The sequence below is a fragment of the Paroedura picta genome, chromosome 5 (assembly GCF_049243985.1).
Source record: "Paroedura picta isolate Pp20150507F chromosome 5, Ppicta_v3.0, whole genome shotgun sequence".
Taxonomy (NCBI): Eukaryota; Metazoa; Chordata; class Lepidosauria; order Squamata; family Gekkonidae; genus Paroedura; species Paroedura picta.
The window spans coordinates 105,175,917-105,197,021 of record NC_135373.1 but is presented as its reverse complement, the minus strand read 5'-3'; the positions used below and the strand labels follow the sequence as shown (position 1 = coordinate 105,197,021).

Genomic DNA, 21,105 nt, shown 5'->3' with positions numbered 1-21,105 from the left:
TTCACCCTCAGTCACACAGGGAAGGAACAATGAAGAAACAAACCTAATTGGATCACTTTCCACTTCCTTGACACTGTTCAAGATCTATAAAACATCTTTTGAGTTGTGACTCAGCAGCTTTGAGAAGGGACTGACAAAGAGAGTTGTGAGGATACAGCTGACTAAATGTGTGCATATATTCTGGGTTTTGGTTATCCCTTTTCCAAGAGGACTCTCTTTGGGGAAGGTCCAGTTCTGTGTCATTTGTGCGCTTTTGAGGTAATCTGAGTAATTAAAAAATCGATCAGACTAGTTTTTGAACTTTGTAAGCGGTTACCTCACTTTTGAACGCAGGTATTCCACTATGTGCATTATTTCTTGAATAGTTACTATTAATGAAGCTGTTGGAACTGAGATCATATTAAAACCAGAGGAAAGTCTGTTCTTCTTTAAATCCTGGCAAATTCTCTTTCACTGGCAAGCCACGTTAGGAACTGTGGTAATGTGGTAAAGGCCAGAGTAAGCTTCCTGTATTCTTTCCAGGAACCTGTGGTTGACTTTGGAAAGAACAGAGGTTCCTTCTGCAGCCTAATCAGATGTGCTTGGGTGTGTAATACCCGAAATCTCAAGTGCTAGGGATATTATAGAGGCCCAGCTATTACCACTGCACTGAATTATGTAATGTGAAATTACTTTACTTTTCCAGCTCTTGTATTGCCTCACAAAAGAAATTCATTAAAGTGGCTTCCATTTATGTTTTGAAAAGTTTTCTTCACTTTTTATTTCCACCAAGAGGCTAATAGTGGTATTCCCTATTGAAAGTCATTATTTCTGAAGCATGATTGATTGCTAGTATATTTTCCTTACGTACAGAGTTGGTCCTTTCCCACGGGTGTGTGTGGAGATTTTCTTTCTTCAGGCCTATTGCAAAAATAAATAAATAAAGCTAAACAGATTTTATGGTGGTGGAGCTTGAATAGAGATTATTCACTTGTGGAGGGCAAATTGCTTGATGTGATCAGAACTAGATCAGGGCATAGGTGGGACCCCCTTGCTTATATATTCTTAAGTAGAATAAACTTGAAACACATCCTATGATAGAAGAAAAAATCCCCTGAGCTACAGATTCACTTTATAGCAAATTATGTCCAATATATGCTTCTATAGCCCATCAACTTCATTGCTCTAGAATTTGGCAAAATTCATTACTGTATACCAAATAGTTCTGCTGGATCAGACCAGTGATCAGCATCCTTTTTTACACAGTGGCCAACAAACTGCCCTGAAGTTCCAGCAAACAGGGTATAAAAGTCAAGGCCTCAAAGTGATACTGACTCCTAAAGGTTTATTCTGTCTGAATGTAAAGGTTCCTCTTCATCACTATGGCTTGTCTCACAAAATCCAGACCTATCAGTGTATATTTAAGGTGTGGAGTTTTTGTTCCACCCTACTTTTTCTTGTATTTACCCAAAGTCTCACTGTCTACTTTCTTGTAAACCCTTTGTATGCGAACTCTCAAACTAAATCCACTTAAAATTCTGGGCTACTTAAGCCTTCTATTTCATAGGACCTTCATGACAAATACTGATTTTTATTTATCAGGCCAGGCTGGAGCAAAGTCACTTCAACACCTATGTCTCTCCAGCTGAGGGAGTCGCAGCATTAGGAAGGTTGAGAACCACTGCTCTAGACAATATTGTAATGCCCCATGAGCAGATTCCTGGGGGGGAAGCCTAATATGTGTCATTGCCTCCTCATTGCGTCACAATCTGTTTGCAGTTATCTTGAAATGAAAGGATGTATCTGGCTGCTTTACACTTGAAACCATTTCCTTTAATGTAGCCCCAGTTGTGTCAGTCGGTATATCAAAGGATGTGCATTTGTACGTATTTCCTTTCTCAAATGTGCTGCTATCTTGTACACTTCTGAAATGATGGTTAGAAGTTCTGTTAAGGACCCATAAAGAACAGTTTCTCTAACTGCTAATTTTTATGGTGTTTCAAGTAGTTCTTTGTTTGCCTTTTATGAAAGAACTGTATTGTCAAAGACCCTCATTGCTGGCCAAACTATGGTATAGGATTCTTTCCCTGACCGTTTATGCACTGGAGGTTTCATGCCAGGCTGCAGGCTGGAGTTTTAGTTGTGGCAGGTTGCCTCACCACTTCCTACACCCACATGGGGGAGCATTTGTCCTGGTGCACCTCATCCGCCCCCAATTTGTGCTCTTGCACGGGAGCTGGGGCAGTCAAGCTCCCAGTGCATAAACGGTCCCTGTGAATATCTTCCTGAGAATACATTTCTGGTTGCTCTGTTGGCCCTAAAAGTACTCTGTGCTTCTCTTTTTTCTGTCCCTGTTCCTGTCTCTTGGAGGGAAAATAAAATAAAAGAATTCCTTGTCTTGTGCTGTCTTTCCCCGTCAAGCCTTAATTGATCTGAGAGCTTATCTCTGCCTACTCTGTTCTCTGCCTCACCTTTTCATTTTCAGCCTCAATTATTTACTTTTGTTTCTTCTGTAGAAAGGGAGCTGAATGTTGATCAAGCACCATCTTTATGGCAAAGAAAAACCCCTTAATTTTTCTTGAACCTTTAATGTACAGTATGAATGGTGGGAGGATATGATCAAAAGTTAAGGGTGGTGGGCAGAAGCCAGTAAGGAGTTTAAAAAGTGCACAGACCCATTAAAATAACCACAGCAAGTTGTTGGAATGTATATATAACTGATCATTTTTAATATCAATAATGCCATTAACTTTTTATTGCTAACTCTAGCCAGGGGACACCATACTGCATGATAGCAATAGATATAGCTACTGCTTCATATGAGTGAAGGTTTCTATGTACTTTAGTCAGACTGGGTTAATCGTTTTAGTTGCGCAGCTAGTGCTGTGTTGGGGAAGGGGAATGTGATTCTAGCTGGTAGTCCTTTGAGAGAAATATATACATAGTTATGTAGAATCATAGAATCATAGAGTTGGAAGAGGCCTCCAGAGTCATCTAGTTCACCCCCCTGTGCAATGCAGGAATTCACAACTTACCTGCCCACTCACAGTGACCCCAATTTCATGCCCAAGTGATCTCTCCACCAAAAATCTCCAGAATCCAGCCTGGCCTGGAGGAAATTCACCTGCCATCCCACAGTGGCGATTAGCAATTCCCTGGGTATTCAAGGAACGGTCACAAGAGACAAACACTGGCACATCCCTTCCTGTCCACGCACTCACAATCTGCCGAAGTTCATGAGCTTTGGCCAAATTTTCTACAAATCCATATTAGTGTTGCACTGTCACAGTTCAGCACCATTAGAAAAGCATATCTCTTTCTGTCACTTTCTCCCTCACACGTACACACATACACACATACATTGCTTCTAAACCAGGGGTACTCGACCTGTGGTCCTCCAGATGTTCATGGACTACAATTCCCATGAGCCCCTGCCAGCGTTTGCTGGCAGGGGCTCATGGGAATTTTAGTTCATGAACATCTGGAGGACCACAGGTTGACTACCCCTAATTATTGCAATTCTTGCTCCTGGCACCCACGCAGTGACTTAAAAGTGCCCAATCACTTTTGTAATTCAAACGTAGTCGTGATTAAAGCACAGTGGAAAAGGAAAGAAAAGACGCTGTAGGTATGCAAATCTGGTCAGTCTAGGCCGCTGTATAAGACAGAGAGCACTTCAATGGCTCATCTGGGTCCTCTGAAAAGACCCACTCTTATGTTACTTTCTGACTCTCTAGGCAGACTCAGTTGTCTTTCGAGAGTTGGACATAGACAGCTCTGTGGCTTCTCGCGGTCTCCTGTTATCTCCTCTAATAATCTCCGAAAAACCAAAAACAACCGCAAAAGGATTATTTTAAATTAACTATATTCCAGACCCAAATTGTTCAGAATAAATTTGTCAGTTGGTTAGTTCCGTGCCCTCTAGCCGCTATTAAGGGTCCACGTTTCCAGCAGGAGGGAGATAAGAAGGGGGAGTAAATACATTCACAATTAAATCCCAAAGAAGTTTCTTTGCCACTTACCCCCACGAAACTGCACAAGGATGATTTTCAGTGTAACAGCATTGGCAAACATAGTTTCAAAGAAAAGAAAAGAAAAAGTTAATAAGTTTGTGGGTGGATGTTGCCTTAGCCTGAAAGCTATGAGACCAATAATTCCAAAGTTCTTCGACTCACAGATTGGTTTTCTGGATTCTGATGTTTCCTAAGGCAGGGCTAGTCAACCTGTGGTCCTCCAGATGTCCATGGACTACAATTCCCATGAGCCCCTGCCAGCATTGCTGGCAGGGGCTCATGGGAATTGTAGTCCATGGACATCTGGAGGACCACAGGTTGACTAGCCCTGTCCTAAGGGCCTATAGGAATAGGTGTGGGGATTTTTTGCACAAATCTCCCTCTCCTACCATTCGATGTTTTAGAACAGCCCACACACTGCTCCTTCATCTTGACCTCAGCTCCGACACACATTTAACTATCATAATTTTCCATATAAGAGTTTTTACTCTGTGGATCATCCTCTGCTGTACATGAAACTCAATTTCCCAGCACATTTAAAGTCCTCAGGTCTTAGTTACTTACTATAGTTCAGATTGGGTGGCCAACCTGTGGCTCTCCAGATGTCCACAGTTTGGCCAGTCCTGGTTTATAAGCTCTGAACAGCTCATTTGGTTATATTTAGGGTTACCGATCTCCAGGTGGGGCCTGAAGATCATCCGCTACCACAACAGATCTACAGATGACAGAGATCAGTTCCCATGGAGAAATGGTTGCTTTGAGAGTGGACTTTATAGCATTGTGCTATGAGGATATCCCTCCTCTCTCCAAATCCTGCCCTCCTCAAGCTGTACCCGATGGTTGGAGCAAAATTTTCCAATTTTACCATTTGAACGTTGCTTAAGAAAACACGCAGGGTCTTAAAATTGACAGCAAAATACGTAACACCATCTGTGGACTGAACATCTTTTTTTTTTTCATTCAGTGCTTTCCAATATTTGGATTTATTCACAGCTGCTCACATTATATTAAATTGCAAATGGTATTATAGAAAATGTCTCAGGAGGTGTTGGTGCTGCTGCTTAACTGTCACATGCTATATGAGGGCTGCACAGCACGCCCTAAACCCTTTTTGTGGAGCTCAGTTATCCAGCATTCTCCCCAAAGATTAAGGTTTAGCAAGCTGGTTATTTCCGAGAACAATCCCAAACAGGTTTACTAAGAATCGTCCTGAAGTCTAATAGGGTTTACTCCCATTAAGTGGTGTTTGGAGCCCACTGTTAGGGTCAAACTAGATGATACCACATCCTCAAGTCTGCCACAAGGATGTGGCGCCATTTTAGAGCCTGGATTTTTACTTTGAAAAAAGCTATACTGGTCCGTTCCTGCTGAGGATTTTGTCATGGGGGCATGAGGATCTCCTTCTCCCCACTGTGGCATTTCAAAATGTATATACCCTGCATGAAACTGAATGTAAAGCGCTTATTGATGTACCTTCCTTACCTTTTCTAGAGCATGCACAGTGCTAGGGAATGTACATTATTTCAGATCCACTTCCCCCCCCCCATAGGACAGACATTTCTTGATTATAAAATTTCTTGAGTAGCCACACAAATTCCTATGACATCCCATCTTTCCCGAGATTACCCCCATCTTCTCCAAAAACATAGCTCTTAAATATGCTGCATTGCATTTCTATCAAAAGATTTGAATCCCCCTGGGTTTTAAATATATAATCCCTTTTACTTTGGTTTTGATACCTAAAGTCTAAAGGCTGAGAGATGAAGAATGTTGGGGTAATTGGATTACTGCAGTAGCCGCTGCAGTGAAGAATCCTCCTGGTCTCAGCTCAAATGTGATGGCGGTTGCTTTGGACCAGCCTGTGGTCATATTAAGAATGACAATATTCGAGGTGACCACTGGCATGAGAACAGAGCTGGGTTGGAAGTACTAGAAGTGGAAATAAGTGCTGTGGATAGCTAGATCCCCCCAAGGGATTGTTGTACCCTTTCTTTCTTTCTTTCTTTCTTTCTTTCTTTCTTTCTTTCTTTCTTTCTTTCTTTCTTTCTTTCTTTCTTTCTTTCTTTCTTTCTTTCTTTCTTTCTTTCTTTCTTTCTTTCTTTCTTTCTTTCTTTTATCAAGGGCAGGTATGTAAGATTGATTTAGTCTCTTAAATTTGGGAGTAAGGTTAGCTGCACTACCAGTGATAGATGCCTTTTGTTGTTGTTATGTGCGAAGTCGTGTCCGACCCATCGCGACCCCATGGACAATGATCCTCCAGGCCTTCCTGTCCTCTACCATTCCCCGGAGTCCATTTAAGCTTGCACCTACTGCTTCAGTGATTCCATCCAGCCACCTCATTCTCTGTCGTCCCCTTCTTCTTTTGCCCTCAATCGCTCCCAGCATTAGGCTCTTCTCCAGGGAGTCCTTCCTTCTCATGAGGTGGCCAAAGTATTTGAGTTTCATCTTCAGGATCTGGCCTTCTAAGGAGCAGGCAGGACTGATCTCCTCTAGGACTGACCGGTTTGTTCGCCTTGCAGTCCAAGGGACTCGCAAGAGTCTTCTCCAGCACCAGAGTTCAAAAGCCTCAATTCTTTGACGCTCGGCCTTCCTTATGGTCCAACTTTCGCAGCCATACATTGCAACTGGGAATACCATAGCCTTGACTAAACGCATTTTTGTTGGTAAGGTGATGTCTCTGCTTTTTAGGATGCTGTCTAGATTTGCCATAGCTTTCCTCCCCAGGAGCAAGCGTCTTTTAATTTCTTTGCTGCAGTCCCCATCTGCAGTGATCTTGGAGCCCAGGAAAATAAAATCTGTCACTATCTCCATTTCTTCCCCATCTATTTGCCAGGAATTGAGAGGGCCAGATGCCATGATCTTTGTTTTCTTGATGTTGAGTTTCAAGCCAACTTTTGCACTCTCCTCCTTCACCCGCATCAACAGGCTCTTTAGTTCCTCTTCACTTTCTGCCATTAGAGTGGTATCATCTGCATATCTGAGGTTGTTGATATTTCTCCCTGCAATCTTGATCCCAATTTGTGACTCCTCTAATCCCGCATTTCTCATTATGTGCTCCGCATACAAGTTAAACAGGCAAGGCGACAGTATACAGCCTTGCCGAACTCCTTTCTCAATTTTGAACCAGTCAGTGATTCCATGTTCAGTTCTCACTGTTGCTTCTTGACCTGCATATACATTTCTCAAGAGACAAATAAGATGCTCTGGTATTCCCATCTCTTTAAGAACTTGCCACAATTTGTTGTGCTCCACACAATCAAAGGCTTTAGCATAGTCAATGAAGCAGAAGTAGACGTTCTTCTGGTACTCCCTAGCTTTCTCCATGATCCAGCGTATGTTGGCAATTTGATCTCTAGTTCCTCTGCCTCTTCGAAATCCTGCCTGTACTTCTGGAAGTTCTCGGTCCACATATTGCCGGAGCCTAGCTTGTAGGATTTTGAGCATAACTTTGCTAGCATGAGAAATGAGTGCAATGGTGCGGTAGTTTGAACATTCTTTGGCATTGCCCTTCTTTGGGATTGGAATGTAAACTGACCTTTTCCAATCATGTGGCCATTGTTGAGTTTTCCAAATTTGCTGGCATATTGAGTGTAGCACTTTTACTGCATCGTCCTTTAAGATTTTGAATAGTTCAACTGGAATGCTGTCACCACCACTAGCTTTATTGTTGCTCAGACTTCCTAAGGCATATTTGACTTCACATTCCAGGATGTCTGGCTCCAGGTCAGTAACTACCCCATTGTGGTTATCAGGGATGTTAAGCTCGCTCTTGTATAGTTGTTCTGTATAATTTTGCCACCTTTGTTTAATCTCTTCTGCTTCTGTGAGGTCCCTACCATTTTGGTCCCTTATCATACCCAACTTTGCATGAAACGTTCTCTTCATATCTCCAATTTTCTTGAAAAGATCTCTGGTCCTCCCCATTCTATTGTTTTCTTCTATTTGTTTGCACTGTTCATTTAAGAAGGCATTCTTATCTCTTCTAGCTTTTCTCTGGAATTCTGCATTCAATTGGGTGTATCTTTCTCTTTCTCCCTTGCCTTTCACTTCCCTTCTCTCCTTAGCTATTTGTAAAGTTTCCTCAGACAGCCATTTTGATTTCTTGCATTTCTTTTTCTTTGGGATGGTTTTAGTTGCTACCTCTTGTACAATATTGCGAACCTCCGTCCATAGTTCTTCAGGCACTCTATCTATCAGATCTAATTCCTTAAATCTATTTGTCACCTCTACTGTGTATTCTTCGGGGATATGATTTAGTTCATACCTGAGTGGCCTAGTGCTTTTCCCTACTTTCTTCAATTTAAGCCTAAATTTTGCAACAAGAAGCTCATGATCTGAACCACAATCAGCTCCTGGTCTTGTTTTTATTGACTGGATAGAACTTTTCCATCTTTGGCTGCAGAGCACATAGTCAATCTGATTTCTGTGTTGACCGTCTGGTGATGTCCATGTGTAGAGTCGTCTCTTGGGTTGTTGGAAAAGAGTGTTTGCTATGACCATTGTATTCTCTTGACAAAATTCTACCAGCCTGTGCCCTGCTTCATTTTGTACTCCAAGGCCAAACTTGCCTGTTATCCCGGTTATCTTATGGCTTCCTACTTTAGCATTCCAGTCCCCCATGATGATAAGCACATCATTTTTTGGCGTTGCTTCTAGAAGGTGTTGTAGGGCTTCATAGAACTGATTAACTTCATCCTCTTCCGCAGCAGTGGTTGGGGCATAGACCTGGATCACTGTGATGTTGAATGGTTTGCCTTGGATTCGAACTGAGATCATTCTGTCATTTTGGGGATTGTATCCCAAGACTGCTTTTCCTACTCTCTTATTGATTATGAAGGCTACTCCATTTCTTCTGCGAGATTCTTGTCCACAGTAGTATACCTGATGGTCATCTGAATTAAATTCACCCATTCCTGTCCATTTTAGTTCACTGATTCCTAAAATGTCGATGTTCAGTCTTGTCATTTCTTGTTTGACCACGTCCAGCTTGCCTTGATTCATGGATCTGACGTTCCAGGTTCCTATGGAATAAAAATCTTTACAGCATCGGACTGTCTTTTCGCCACCAGTTACTTCCACAACTGAGCGTCCTTTCGGCTTTGGCCCAGTCGCTTCATTCATTCTGGCGCTACTCGTACTAGCCGTCTGCTCATCCCCAGTAGCATATTGGACACCTTCCGACCTGAGGGGCTCATCTTCCAGCGTCATATCGTTATGCCTATTGGAACTGTCCATAGAGTTTTCATGGCAAAGATACTGGAGTGGTTTGCCATTTCCTTCTCCAGTGGATCACCTTTTGTCAGAGCTCTCAGCTATGACCTGTCCGTCTTGGGTGCCCCTGCACGGTATAGCTCATAGCTTCACTGAACTACGCAAGCCCCCTTGCCACAACAAGGCAGCGATCCTTGAAGGGGGGATAGATGCCTAGAATAGGTTGAAAATAATATCTGTGGGTATTATTAATGTGTTATTGGAACCAGAGACACAGTTCTGTGCTTAGAAAGAAACTATTTATTTACAACTGTGTGGAAGATCCAGAACAAAACTCGGAATGGTATGACCAAGAACAATAAACCTTTACCTTCCTTTCTGTTAAAAGCACTGGCTACTCCTGGAGGTGGCATGTATCTAGTTGACTCACAGTGCTTCCGAATGATACATTCAACTTTCCATTTTAGAATGGGCGGCTTCTTTTAAGGCAAGCAGATCTGCTTCAAAGGCCTGCATGGAAACAGAGAGGGAGAGAGGTTCCAGGTAGCATTATTGGTCCGAAACAAATTCTCAACGCCCAAAACCAGTTATTAAGACCATACAAATCAGCTTGCAAGTTTTCTGGAACTTATTGCTGGCTCTCCAGATCTCATCATCAAACTGAGTATGGGAAACGATAACAGTGGGGTGAAAACCCTTCTTTTAGACCATGGCATTAAAGCCTTTTGTCTATATCATGTAGGATGATTAGCTGGTTTTTACAAGCACAGGGTGCAATTTCTAGTTAGGAAATTTTATTCCACACAGTTCAGCCATTCCTTTTGGTAGCTTAATATTACTTGCTGAATAGCGCAAATGCATGCGTGTCCTAAAGGTTTGATTTTTAAAAAAACAAAAATATAAATAATTCTTCCACCTTTTAAAAAATATACTCTTTCGGGTGCAATAAAAAATATTTTATGAGATTTCTGTACGACATTTGTTTTATTTTTCTAGCAACCTATTTCTTTCTGCAGTCCTACAAAATTGTTATTAGCCTGCAAAGTCATAAAATAGGAAAGAGATTTTGAATCTCTAACTGGGAACAGGGATTTTCCCCCTGCATGAAATTCATGTAGTCCCTTAATTAAATGGAACATCAACATGACATTATGCTAATTCTGAACATGATTCACTGATTTCCTGGGGTTCTTCTCTTTAAAACTATTTTGATCCAATTCAAAGGTGGAAGTGTAGGGGATTGCAGGCTCATCGGCATGGTGCAAACACATGGAGGCAGTATCCACGCATGTCTTCCCTCCTTGTAACTGAAGGAGAGCTTACATGAATTCTGCCTCCAGATGACCGCAACATTCTGAGAGGCCAATGAAGGTGTGGAGGGGCAAGCACATGTGTCCTTTCTGTGCACTGACTGAATGTGCAGAGGGGTTCTGTCTGTCTGGCCATCCAGCCATCCAGCCATCCATTCTAACCATCTGCCAGGAGGACTAGGGTAGTCTGTGAGCCAGGCAAGGCATGTTCAAATGTGATTTTGCATTATACACAGGGTGGAAAGGCTGGCAGTAACAGGGCAGCGGGGCCAATCCCCGATTATGCGTGACATTGCTGCTATCCCAAATGACTCACAGCCCTGGCCCGAATCAGGGCCTTGAATGGCCCATGGTAAGGGAATGCAGGTACTTCCATGTTCCCTGTGTTACTGTGGTCACCATCTGCAGCCCTGCCAGGCTAGCCTCCCTCCAACTTACGATATCTCTGCAAGGACACCAAATTCCCCTGTCAGATTTGTGGTGGTGCAGAGTCAAATGGGGTGTTTTCCCACTCCCACGATGGTGGGATAGCAGCATGCTGCTCTCCCACCATTGTGCGGTGAGCCCCTAGTGTCCCCACTCCCCCCCCCCCACTGCCATCGCCACTGCCGCATGGCGCAATGGGCACTTCCAGCCCCAGCATGCATGTGCATACACGTCAGGGCAGTCCTTCCCTCATACATTCTTGGGAAGTGGCGGGGCATGCTACCCCTCCACAAGAAGCCGGCAGCTGCCCCTCATAGCAGCTGTTGGGCATAAAGGTTCTAAGTGTCATGGCACCTAGTGTTCCTTGAAGGAACTCTGTCCAAATCCTTGGAGGTGTCCTATCTGAGTACTAGCTGGAGTCTGCCCTGCTTAACTTCTGAGATCTAGGAGTTTTGTGCTCAGGGCTCTTGTGTGTCATTAAGGAGGAGGTATAAGCCATAGGGGAGGGTGGTATATAAATTAATTAATTAAATAATATTAGTAAGTTGATTTTATTTTAATTCCTTTAAAATTTACATTGCACTTTTCATCATCAGGTGCATTTATTACAATCCAAGATAAGCCACTTTTAACTAAATAAAGAAGGGTTCTCTTGCAGTGCAGTCCTAAGCAGAATTGTACTCTTCAGAGTCTACTGAGTCAGTGGGTTTTGAATGGTGTAACTCTGTTTAGGAGTGCATTGTTGGTGACTTATCATAAGGTCTAAACTACAAGTGAGACTAGCAGATTCGCAACTAGAAATGTTTAAAACTGTGCTGTCATGTCCCTTGGGTCTGAAATGGATAAAAACAAACCTAAAACCTCAAAACCAATGAAGCAGACCAAATGTAATTATAAGGAACAGCAGAGCAAAACGGGGAAATCAGCTTTTTAAAACTATTATGAAGGCCAGATAATATGTTATCAATTTGGTACAAAAATATTTCGGCCATTGGAAACATATTTACCATTCACAGTGCATCAAAAAAATTGGTGTGCTTGCACTAATCAGATTGTTAAGGTTCACATTTCTGATTTTGTGGTGTGTGTGAGTGAGACTGGTCTCAGGAGAGAAGACTTGACATATTCCCTTCTTTGTTCTCTGAGTCTTTGCATCCTGATACCTGTTCACCTATTGAACTAGATCGTAATTTTGGCGTCTGAGGTAGAAAATCAAAATGGCAGTTGATCCACATGGAACACAAATCACTCGAAGGCTTGTGTAGTGAATTTTGAAGGATTTGCTGCCAAGAACAAGGTAATTTTTCCCATCCATTCCTGTGAAACCAAAAGAGAGCCCTGGACTCTGAGGATACTTCCTGTATAGAGATTCAGGCTATAATCTCGAAGTAGAGGAAACCAGAAAAGCACATGCCTTTAAATACAAGGACCCTTTCTTACTCCCTCAGTGGGTGGTGCTTACTGTGGAGTGTTCATGATGTATACTGGTCTTGTGTTCTCTGCCTCTTGCAGTGTGCACAGGAGGGGACAACTCCCAATTAATACAGAGGCTTTAAAAACACACTCTCGCAGTCATTTGAAGCAGCTGGACTTTCCCAGTTACAACTTTTCTTATGCAGTGAAGAGAAACCAATTATGTGTGCCACTAATGCTGCATGCTATTTTCCAACAATATAGCGAGAAGGTAATCTTTAGCGGATTAGAGGTATACTTCAATTTAGCCTTCGTTAATTTTTTTAAGACGAAATGATGTAGACAATTAAAGAAATCCTTGACTCTTGAATATCCTTTTGCTATATATTCTGATAATGCATAAAGCCAGTTTCTTAATCAGATGATCTGTTTCAGGCACAATGTGTGGCCTGTCTGGCAGAGTGAAGCCCATAAGCCATTTGTGGCAACTGCCCAGTACCTTAACACTCCCCTGTACATGTCTACCCGGTCTTTGCAGTATCCAAGCATGCAGCAAATGTAGCCTGTTAAACTCACAGTGGGGAGTGGGCTACTTTTAGTTTGGTGGATAATCGGCAGTGCAGGCCTGTGTTCACCATCCTTTTTAGAAAGTCTGTAACTAAAATTTCCCATTCAGGTCTGCAAAAGTCTATTACTTCATGCCTCATTAGGAAGGTACTTTTACTTATTTTAGAGTAACCCCATCGAGCTTTTGCATGCTTCAAAAACTACAGAACAATTTCCATTTTATATGTAGAAATGTTGCAGTGGGGGGAGGAAGGAGGTTTGCTTCTGGCCCTTTAAAAAAAAAAAGGGATGGATGTTGCCCTGCATAGAAGGGAAATTCAAAGCTTGCAAATAAAGGATTCACCTGGGAACTGACAGGCCTGAGGCTAAACTGGGCAAAGTCCTCTGACAGTTACGGCTTGGCAGGAAATCCAGCCTATGATATCTGCAGGCAAAGTCAGGAGAACGGCTGTGCTGAATTGAAACTATTGTCTTTTCTTACCTTATGCCTATAAATGAACAAGGGGTTGGAGCATCATCCCTAAAAAGACCTATTAGGGCAGTTGGGCCATTGTAATCAGGGAAAAAAGAAATGACAGAGAAAGATGTACAGTCAGGAATAGTGTGGGGAGAGCAAATAGATATAAGTTTTTTCTCCCTTCCTCATGTGGTTAGCTTTTCCAGAGAGTTGAAGGGGGTGTGGCAGAGGGAAGGCTGCTTATAGTATGGATGCTGGACTTGTTTTTGCTGGTCCAGTCCAGCAAGGCCATGCTTACAAATATTATGTTCTCTTCTTTTCAAGAGGAGAATGCTTGGTGCTATGACTTTTTCAAGCATTTTGAATTAATATCCCCCCCCACACACGCAACACAAACTCACACTGCATTCTGCAGTCCCAACAGGCATCAGCATCTGTTTCACAGGCTACCATGCAAACTGCAAATGTGAGTGTGGCCTGATGTTGTGTGTGAGGCATCTAGAAGAGGGTACCCATTAGAGGAGGGCTAGAACAAGGCGTTTCCAAAGCCCTGTTTAATGATCAAACTCAGGAAAGCACCCACTCTTCTTTCTGAATCACGTTGGGCTGCTGTGAGGATTTTCTGCCAGCATGACATTCAAACTACCATAGTCTTGGCTGGTGAAGGGTTATCTAGAGATCATATGATTCCTTGGACCTTTTTCGTATGTCCATAGACCCCCAAGGGGTGCTGCCCAATTTGAGAACTTTTACATGAATATTGTGGCTTGTCATGAATGCTGCCATAGGAAGTGTTCAATCGGTGGTCTTGCCATTTAAACAACCAGTGCCTCTGTGTGTTAAAAAAAGAATACTATTTTCAACTTTAAGTATCTTGTTTACTCACCTCTTTTGATTCTAGCGTGTTTCCCCCTGCCCTTTCTCTGTTGTCCCAGCTGGGATAATAAAATGTTAAGATTTTGGAATCTTTAGGACTACCTTTTATACCTAGATGATGTTTATTTTATTCTTTGCTTTTCTCCTTCATTCCCAAAGCAAAAGCCCTGTTCTCTTTGCGTGTCCATCTATCATTTATGAAAGTCTTAGGCTCTGCAGTCTAAAGATTCTACCAAACAGGGCCTGTCTGTCTTTGGCCACAAGCATGCATACTAATCAATGTTTCTGTAATCCACCAAACTTTTTCAGTACCATGTTTCCAGCAAGTTTTTTTTAAAGCATTTAGGGAATATGTTGCTAAAGGTGCTCTTCCAGCATTGAGCAGAACCACTGCCAGTCTAAATTAAGGGGTTTATGAAACAGTCTTTTTAAACTGATACGGCCAGTCTGCACATTGCACAAAGACCTTAGAAGCTGTTCATCCTTAGCGTGAAGTGGTGATAGACAGGCCAGTAGGTGGCAAGTTGGGAGAAATTGTCAAAAAGTCACACTTTGTTTATGAAAGTATAACTGATCCTTTGACTATCAGTCAGTGTAATATTGGTGTCACATAAGCTCAGCTAATACACTGGAACGAGAGTAGGGTTGCCAGCCTCCAAGTGGGGCCTGGGGATCATCTAGAATTTCAGCTGGTTTCCAGATGACAGAGATAACCAGTTCTGAAGAAAATGGCTACTTTGTAGGTGAACTCTGTGGCATTATATCCTGCTTAAGTCTCTCCTGTCTCCAAACCCTGCCATCCCAAAGCTCCACCCCAAAATCTCCAGGAATTTCCAAACCTGGAGATCGCCACCTTAAACAAGAGCCATCGCTGTGGTGGGTTGGAAGTAACCAGTTTTCAGCACTTAAAAATAGCCTAAAAATACACGGCTTGTTATCATATTGGCTTCCGCACCTGTCGTATTAGTGAGCTCTTTGCTCCAGTTTTACAAATGTAGGTAATGCCTCTGCATTGCCTACATGCCACTGTCACTTTGGGTGGTGTACAATCACAATCACATAGAGGAAGTATTCTGAACTGCGAGGAGATCCCCCTTGCCATCACATCTTCTGGAGAAATCAGTATGCAAATACCTGAGGGAAATGTCTCATGGAATTGTTTTGATCACTCTTAATATATAATATAAGGTAAAGGTAAAGGTATCCCCTGTGCAAGCACCGAGTCATGTCTGACCCTTGGGGTGATGCCCTCTAGCGTTTTCATGGCAGACTCAATATGGGGTGGTTTGCCAGTGCCTTCCCCAGTCATTACCGTTTACCCCCCAGCAAGCTGGGTCCTCATTTTACCGACCTCGGAAGGATGGAAGGCTGAGTCAACCTTGAGCCGGCTGCTGGGATTGAACTCCCAGCCTTATGGGCAAAGCTTTCAGACAGCTGCCTTACCACTCTGCGCCACAAGAGGCTCCTCATATATAATATATAATGCCACAATCTGATAACATATTTCTGTAGAACTCAGCAGTTCCCCCCAACTCCAGCTCATGTAGATGAGGAGCCTTCTCCAATACAAAGTACAAAGAAGATTGCATCAGGCAGCTTGTGTCTCCATTTCTTTTTCAGAGATGGCTTTGTAAAAGAGAGAAATGTACTCCTGCTTGGAACAGGGAGACAGAATCCACTTCTGTCAAAAAGATGCTCTTTTGTTGCCAGCTGGGTCACATAAAACTGGTATAGTCAGTTTGAGTCTGAGTAGTTATTTACAGGGACCTGTGTGACAGGCTACTCAGCCAAGCACCGAAGAGCTTTCATACAAAGGAGAAAGGGGTGGAACAGGGAGAAAATCTGAAGAGCCTTGAGATTCAACATCAAAACCTTGATGAAAGGAATTCTAGGAGATGGCTGGACATTTTGAAGTGTCTAAATGAAAATCTGAGAAGAAACTGACAATGGATTTCCAAGGACACTTTCTGGGAGTAAGCCCCATTGAATAGACATGAGTAGATGCAGAGCCGGATTTTCCTATAGGCTAACTAGGCTTCAGCCTAGGGTCTTAAGATCAATAGGGGCCTATATTCAAATTGTTTGCAAAATTAAAATTACACTATTACACCAATCACAACATGTTTCATTTAACATAGTGATATATATCACAGTTATGATACATTTTATTACCTCTCATGTAATTTACAAACTTAAAAATGGAAGGTGAAAGGGCGACATAAGTGGAATAGCCTAGGGCCTCTTTTCATGTAAATCCGGCCCTGAGTAGATGTGTTTAGGATTGCTGCCTGAGTCCTTCAGGGTTTACAAGGCTTAGTGGACTAATGAACAGAATTTGTTGTGGAATGTGTCTTGTGTACACCCTACCCAAATGAAATTTCAGGAGATGTTTGGATTTCCAGTTGCTGTGCTGATCAGGCTAGCGTTGAAATTATAAATAAATAAAGCCCAGCCCTGTTCACCCCTCCCCAAGATCTATAAAATATTGTATTACAACTGGGTGAACGCAAAGGTTTCGGTATGGTCCTGACTTCTGAACAGCTTCCACACAGACCACAGGGAAGAAAATTCTAAAATATTGACAGGAATGAAGAATACGCATACATTTCCCTCATGACTGGTACATTGCCACACTCATATGAGCCAGAGGCAGGGCAAGATGTTTCTCTCCTTCCTTTGAGTAGAGCAACGCACATCAGAGTTGCGTTTTCTGTCTTTCCTTCTCCAAGGATGACTTTTCACCTAACCTCTCAAGCAGAAATAGCTTATTCCAGTAGTAACCTCACTAGTTAAAATCCTTCATCTTAGTAAATACAGATGTACAACAGTAGTTCACTTTCTACAGCTGCCTGTTTGGAGGGTGTTGCTCATGAACCCCCACCAAAGGTGCTCACAGGCTGAAAGGTTGGGGAACACAGTTCTAGAATCTTCTGCTCTGTGGATGAAAATAAAGGTAAAGGTAAAAGTATCCCCTGTGCAAGCACCGAGTCATGTCTGACCCTTGGGGTGATGCCCTCTAGCGTTTTCTTGGGAGATTCAATACAGGGTGGTTTGCCTTTCCTTTCCCCAGTCATTATCGTTTTACCCCACAGCAAGCTGTGTACTCATTTTACCCACCTCGGAAGGATGGAAGGCTGAGTTAACCTTGAGTTGGCTGCTGGGGTTGAACTCCCAGCCTCATGGTCAGAATTTCAGACAGCATGTCAGCTGCCTTACCACCCTTCACCACAAGAGGCTCATAGAGATGAAAATACAGAACTCTATATTTTTGACTGATATAGGATACCTTGATAGATCATAGAAGAAAAGTTGGTTTTTATATGCCGCTTTTCTCTACCTGAATCGCCTTCCCTTTCTTCTCCCCACAACAGGCATCCTGTGAGGTAAGTGGGGCTGAGAGAGCCCTGATATTAATGCTCGATCAGTGCTGTGACTAGACCAAGGTCACCCAGCTGGCTGCATGTGGGGGAGCGGGGAATCAAACCCAGCTTGCCAGATTAGAAGTCCAGTCTCCTAACCACTACACCAAGCTGGATACCTCAATATTGTGGAAAGCACAATAATTTTGTTTACTGCCTTTCGGTTATTATAAATTATCATCAAGATTTCTCATTGTAAAATGCAAAATGAGCCAGTCACACATGCTCAGCCTAACCCGCCTCACAGGCTTGGGGTGAGGATAAAATGGAGGAAAGGAGAATGATGTAAGCCACCTTAGATCCCCGTTGGGGAGAAAAGAGTGGGTATAAATTAAGTAAATAAACACTGGCAACTCCAAAGGTTTACAATACTGATTTCCTAATAATATATGTGGTCTGTAGATACTTTGATGCTGGTCAATGACCGTAATAAATAATCAATCAATCAATCAATACTGATTTCCCCCCTTTCAGACAGATGTAGGTTCAGTGTTCCTGTGAAAAATTGCAAACGTTTCATCCTGTGGTTTTTAAGCTTCTCTTGAATTTGAGGCAAGGAAGGAATGGTCTCCTGTTTCTCGGATACCCTCATCCCTAGCTGGAGAAAGAGTGCTGGCTAGGCTCTCCTGTGTTGTTGTTGTTAATTTAATTTAATTTTTTAAACCATCAGTAGCTATTTTTGTGGTCCCTGGGTTTTATGACTGACAGCAAGCTTTGCAAACCCCAAAGGAAACACCTATAAACCAGAAAAGAACACTCACAGAACGGTGAGAAAAGGTTTGGGATTTGCCGTTTCGGGGAAGCCCACTGGGAAAGGAACTGTAAAGTCACGGCTTGAGTGTGTGTGTGTGTGTGTGTGTTTAAGGACAGAGGTGAAACAGCTTCTTCTGCTTTGCTTTTTGTAGGCCTTTCATAGTGCTGCCACCTCTGATGGAATGGATAAGAGTGGCACTGGCTCACGCAGGGCATCGCCGCAGCTTCTCTGTGGATAGCGACGACGTACGGCAAGCAGCCAGACTCTTGCTGCCGGGAGTTGACTGTGAACCTCGACAGTTGAAGTAAGTCAGTGCAAAGAAATACTATGATTCCATAATGTGTCAGTTCAGTTATGTATGCAGTGTGCAGATGTGCAAGCCGGGTGGGGCTGTTTTTTTTGCACATTGAGCGTATAAAATTAGCAGCTTGCGTCGCTTTCCCAGGGCTGCATGAGAAGCTGCAAGCCTCGTATGCCTGTGTGTTTAAATAGCGGGCTGAAGCTCTCCGTTTTTTTTTCTTCTGTTTATATTTCCCCCCTCCCCTCCTTGCCATCGAATGCTGCTTTCCTAATGAGAGACTGAAGTGCTCACCTAATTATCTCTGTCTCACTGTGCAGGTTTCGGAGGTGTTATTTAAAAGGCTGTAAAACTGGCTTTGCTCCATTCTCTGTTGCAGTTTAAATAGCATCTTCGCACCAAGAAGTGCTTTCAGCTCCTGCTGTAAGATACTGCCGAAGTAGGTTTTGGGAACAGAGCTTAATGCCTGGCTTCGTATTTTAGTGCATTAAGTAAGGAGTGGCCAGTGATTTCCTAATCCTGCTGTAAATAGGATTTCTGCATGTTTTACATATTGACAGAAATGCTTGATACAGCGGTTTATGCGTAGAGAGAAAAGCACTGAGGTTTGATGCATTCTCATAGAATGGGAGAAGTGTTTGTTTTTACGGTTAATGGGGGATGATCATGACCTGTGAAAGCAGAAATTAGCCCTCCAGTTGCGGAGTGGCTCCTAAGTGCAGAAGAGCTGATACTCTACTCTACCTTAGAATATCAGCCCAACATCCTATATTATTTTTTTAAAACAATCTATTGCAAAAAAAATTCTCTTCTTAAGGATTGTATGTGTATCTCTTGCTAAAACAGACAACACAGCACAAGTTTCAGATGTTTCTTGCTGCAAGGCAAAAGTAGTCTGTGCACCTTGTGCTATTTGGAAGTATAAGGCATCCTACGTCAACCTAAGCATGGGCGGCATACCAGTACTGATGAATCTGATAGAAGTCCCTTGAAATAAGAGGTGCCTTAGATGCATGAGCCCCCCTGCTTTTCACTGCATTATGCACCGAATAGATATAACCTTGTACTGCTTCTTAATTTTTGTAATTTTGGTTTGGAAGCCAGGGCGGGTTTGGGGGTTTATTTTGCATTTACGCCTACCTCTGCTTCTAACATATTTATGCATCTCACTAAAGTTCTGACAAATCTTATTGGTTTGTTTGTTTCACCATTTAACTGAAAGATACAGGTGAGCCAGCAAAATAAAATTAAAGGCTTCTGTATTTCATATGCTGCCTGGTAACCCTTTGAATTTTCCACAAGGCTCCACAAGCCTCCACAAGGTTCATAGCACTGAAATAGGTAAATTGCTGGAAGATCAGTGACTGCATCGCTGCATGTTTAGCTACTGTAAGCTGGGCTGCCAACTCCAGATGGCATTGGAGATCTCCTGTTATTACAATTGATCTCCAGATGACCAAGATCAGTTTTGGGAGAAAATGGCTGCTTTGGAGGGTGGAATCTATGGCAGGGGTAGTCAACCTGTGGTCCTCCAGATGTTCATGGACTACAATTTCCATGAGCTCCTGCCGGCAAACATTGGCAGGAGCTTATGGGAATTGTAGTCCATGGACATCTGGAGGACCACAGGTTGACTACCCTTGATCTATGGCATACACCCTGCTGAGGTCCCTCCCCAAACCCTCCCCTCCACAGGCTCCACCCCTAAATCCTCAGGAATTTCCTAACCCATACTTAACAACCCTTAGACACGCCCATTTAAATCGAACCTCACCCAACCCATATGGCTGCCAATATCCAGGGAGCACCCGGAGACCTTCTGTTATAGCTCATCTCTAGATGACCTAGGTCAGTTTCCCTGCAGAAAATGGCTGTTCTGAAGGTAAACTTTATTTTCTACCCTAAGGAGATCTTCCCCTCAACAAACCATGTCCTCCTAAGGCTTCCCACCTCCCAAAGAAAAATATCCAGATTTCTCTAACCCAGAGCTACCGACCCCTAGTTTGCATGGGAAACTCATGCTTGGGGCAGGCTGGGGAGACCTCAATCCCTCCCTCCTTTTGAGGGTTAGGGCTGGAGGCAGCCCCCTCAATCAATCTTTGCCTCATCCTCAACGCAGCCATTTTCATGAGAAACATGGTCTGTTTTCAGTTTGTACTGGTCCACTACACTCCGTTGAGATTCCCCCATCCCCTATTTTCCCCAGGCTCCATCCCCTAAAATGTTATGTGTGAATCTTAGCAGTCTCAGAAACCTGTTATGAATATCATGATTTGCAAGTAGGACATATGCTGGCTTGACTATTACAACATTCTCTACACTGGGGCCACCCTTGGAGACAGTTCAGAAACTTCAGTTTGTGCAAAATCTATTAGTGAAGTG

General features: G+C 42.9%; 1 protein-coding gene across 3 annotated transcripts in view; it reads left to right on the top strand.

Annotated features, from left to right (window-relative positions):
* The window catches only part of ABTB3 (ankyrin repeat and BTB domain containing 3), a 241,559-nt gene that overhangs the window by 169,064 nt on the left and 51,390 nt on the right, over nucleotides 1-21,105 (top strand). For all 3 annotated transcript variants that reach the window (XM_077339675.1, XM_077339674.1, XM_077339677.1), the window contains exon 4: nucleotides 18,577-18,729. In XM_077339675.1, the coding sequence (XP_077195790.1) occupies nucleotides 18,577-18,729 (153 nt within the window). The remainder of the gene's footprint in view (nucleotides 1-18,576; nucleotides 18,730-21,105) is intronic.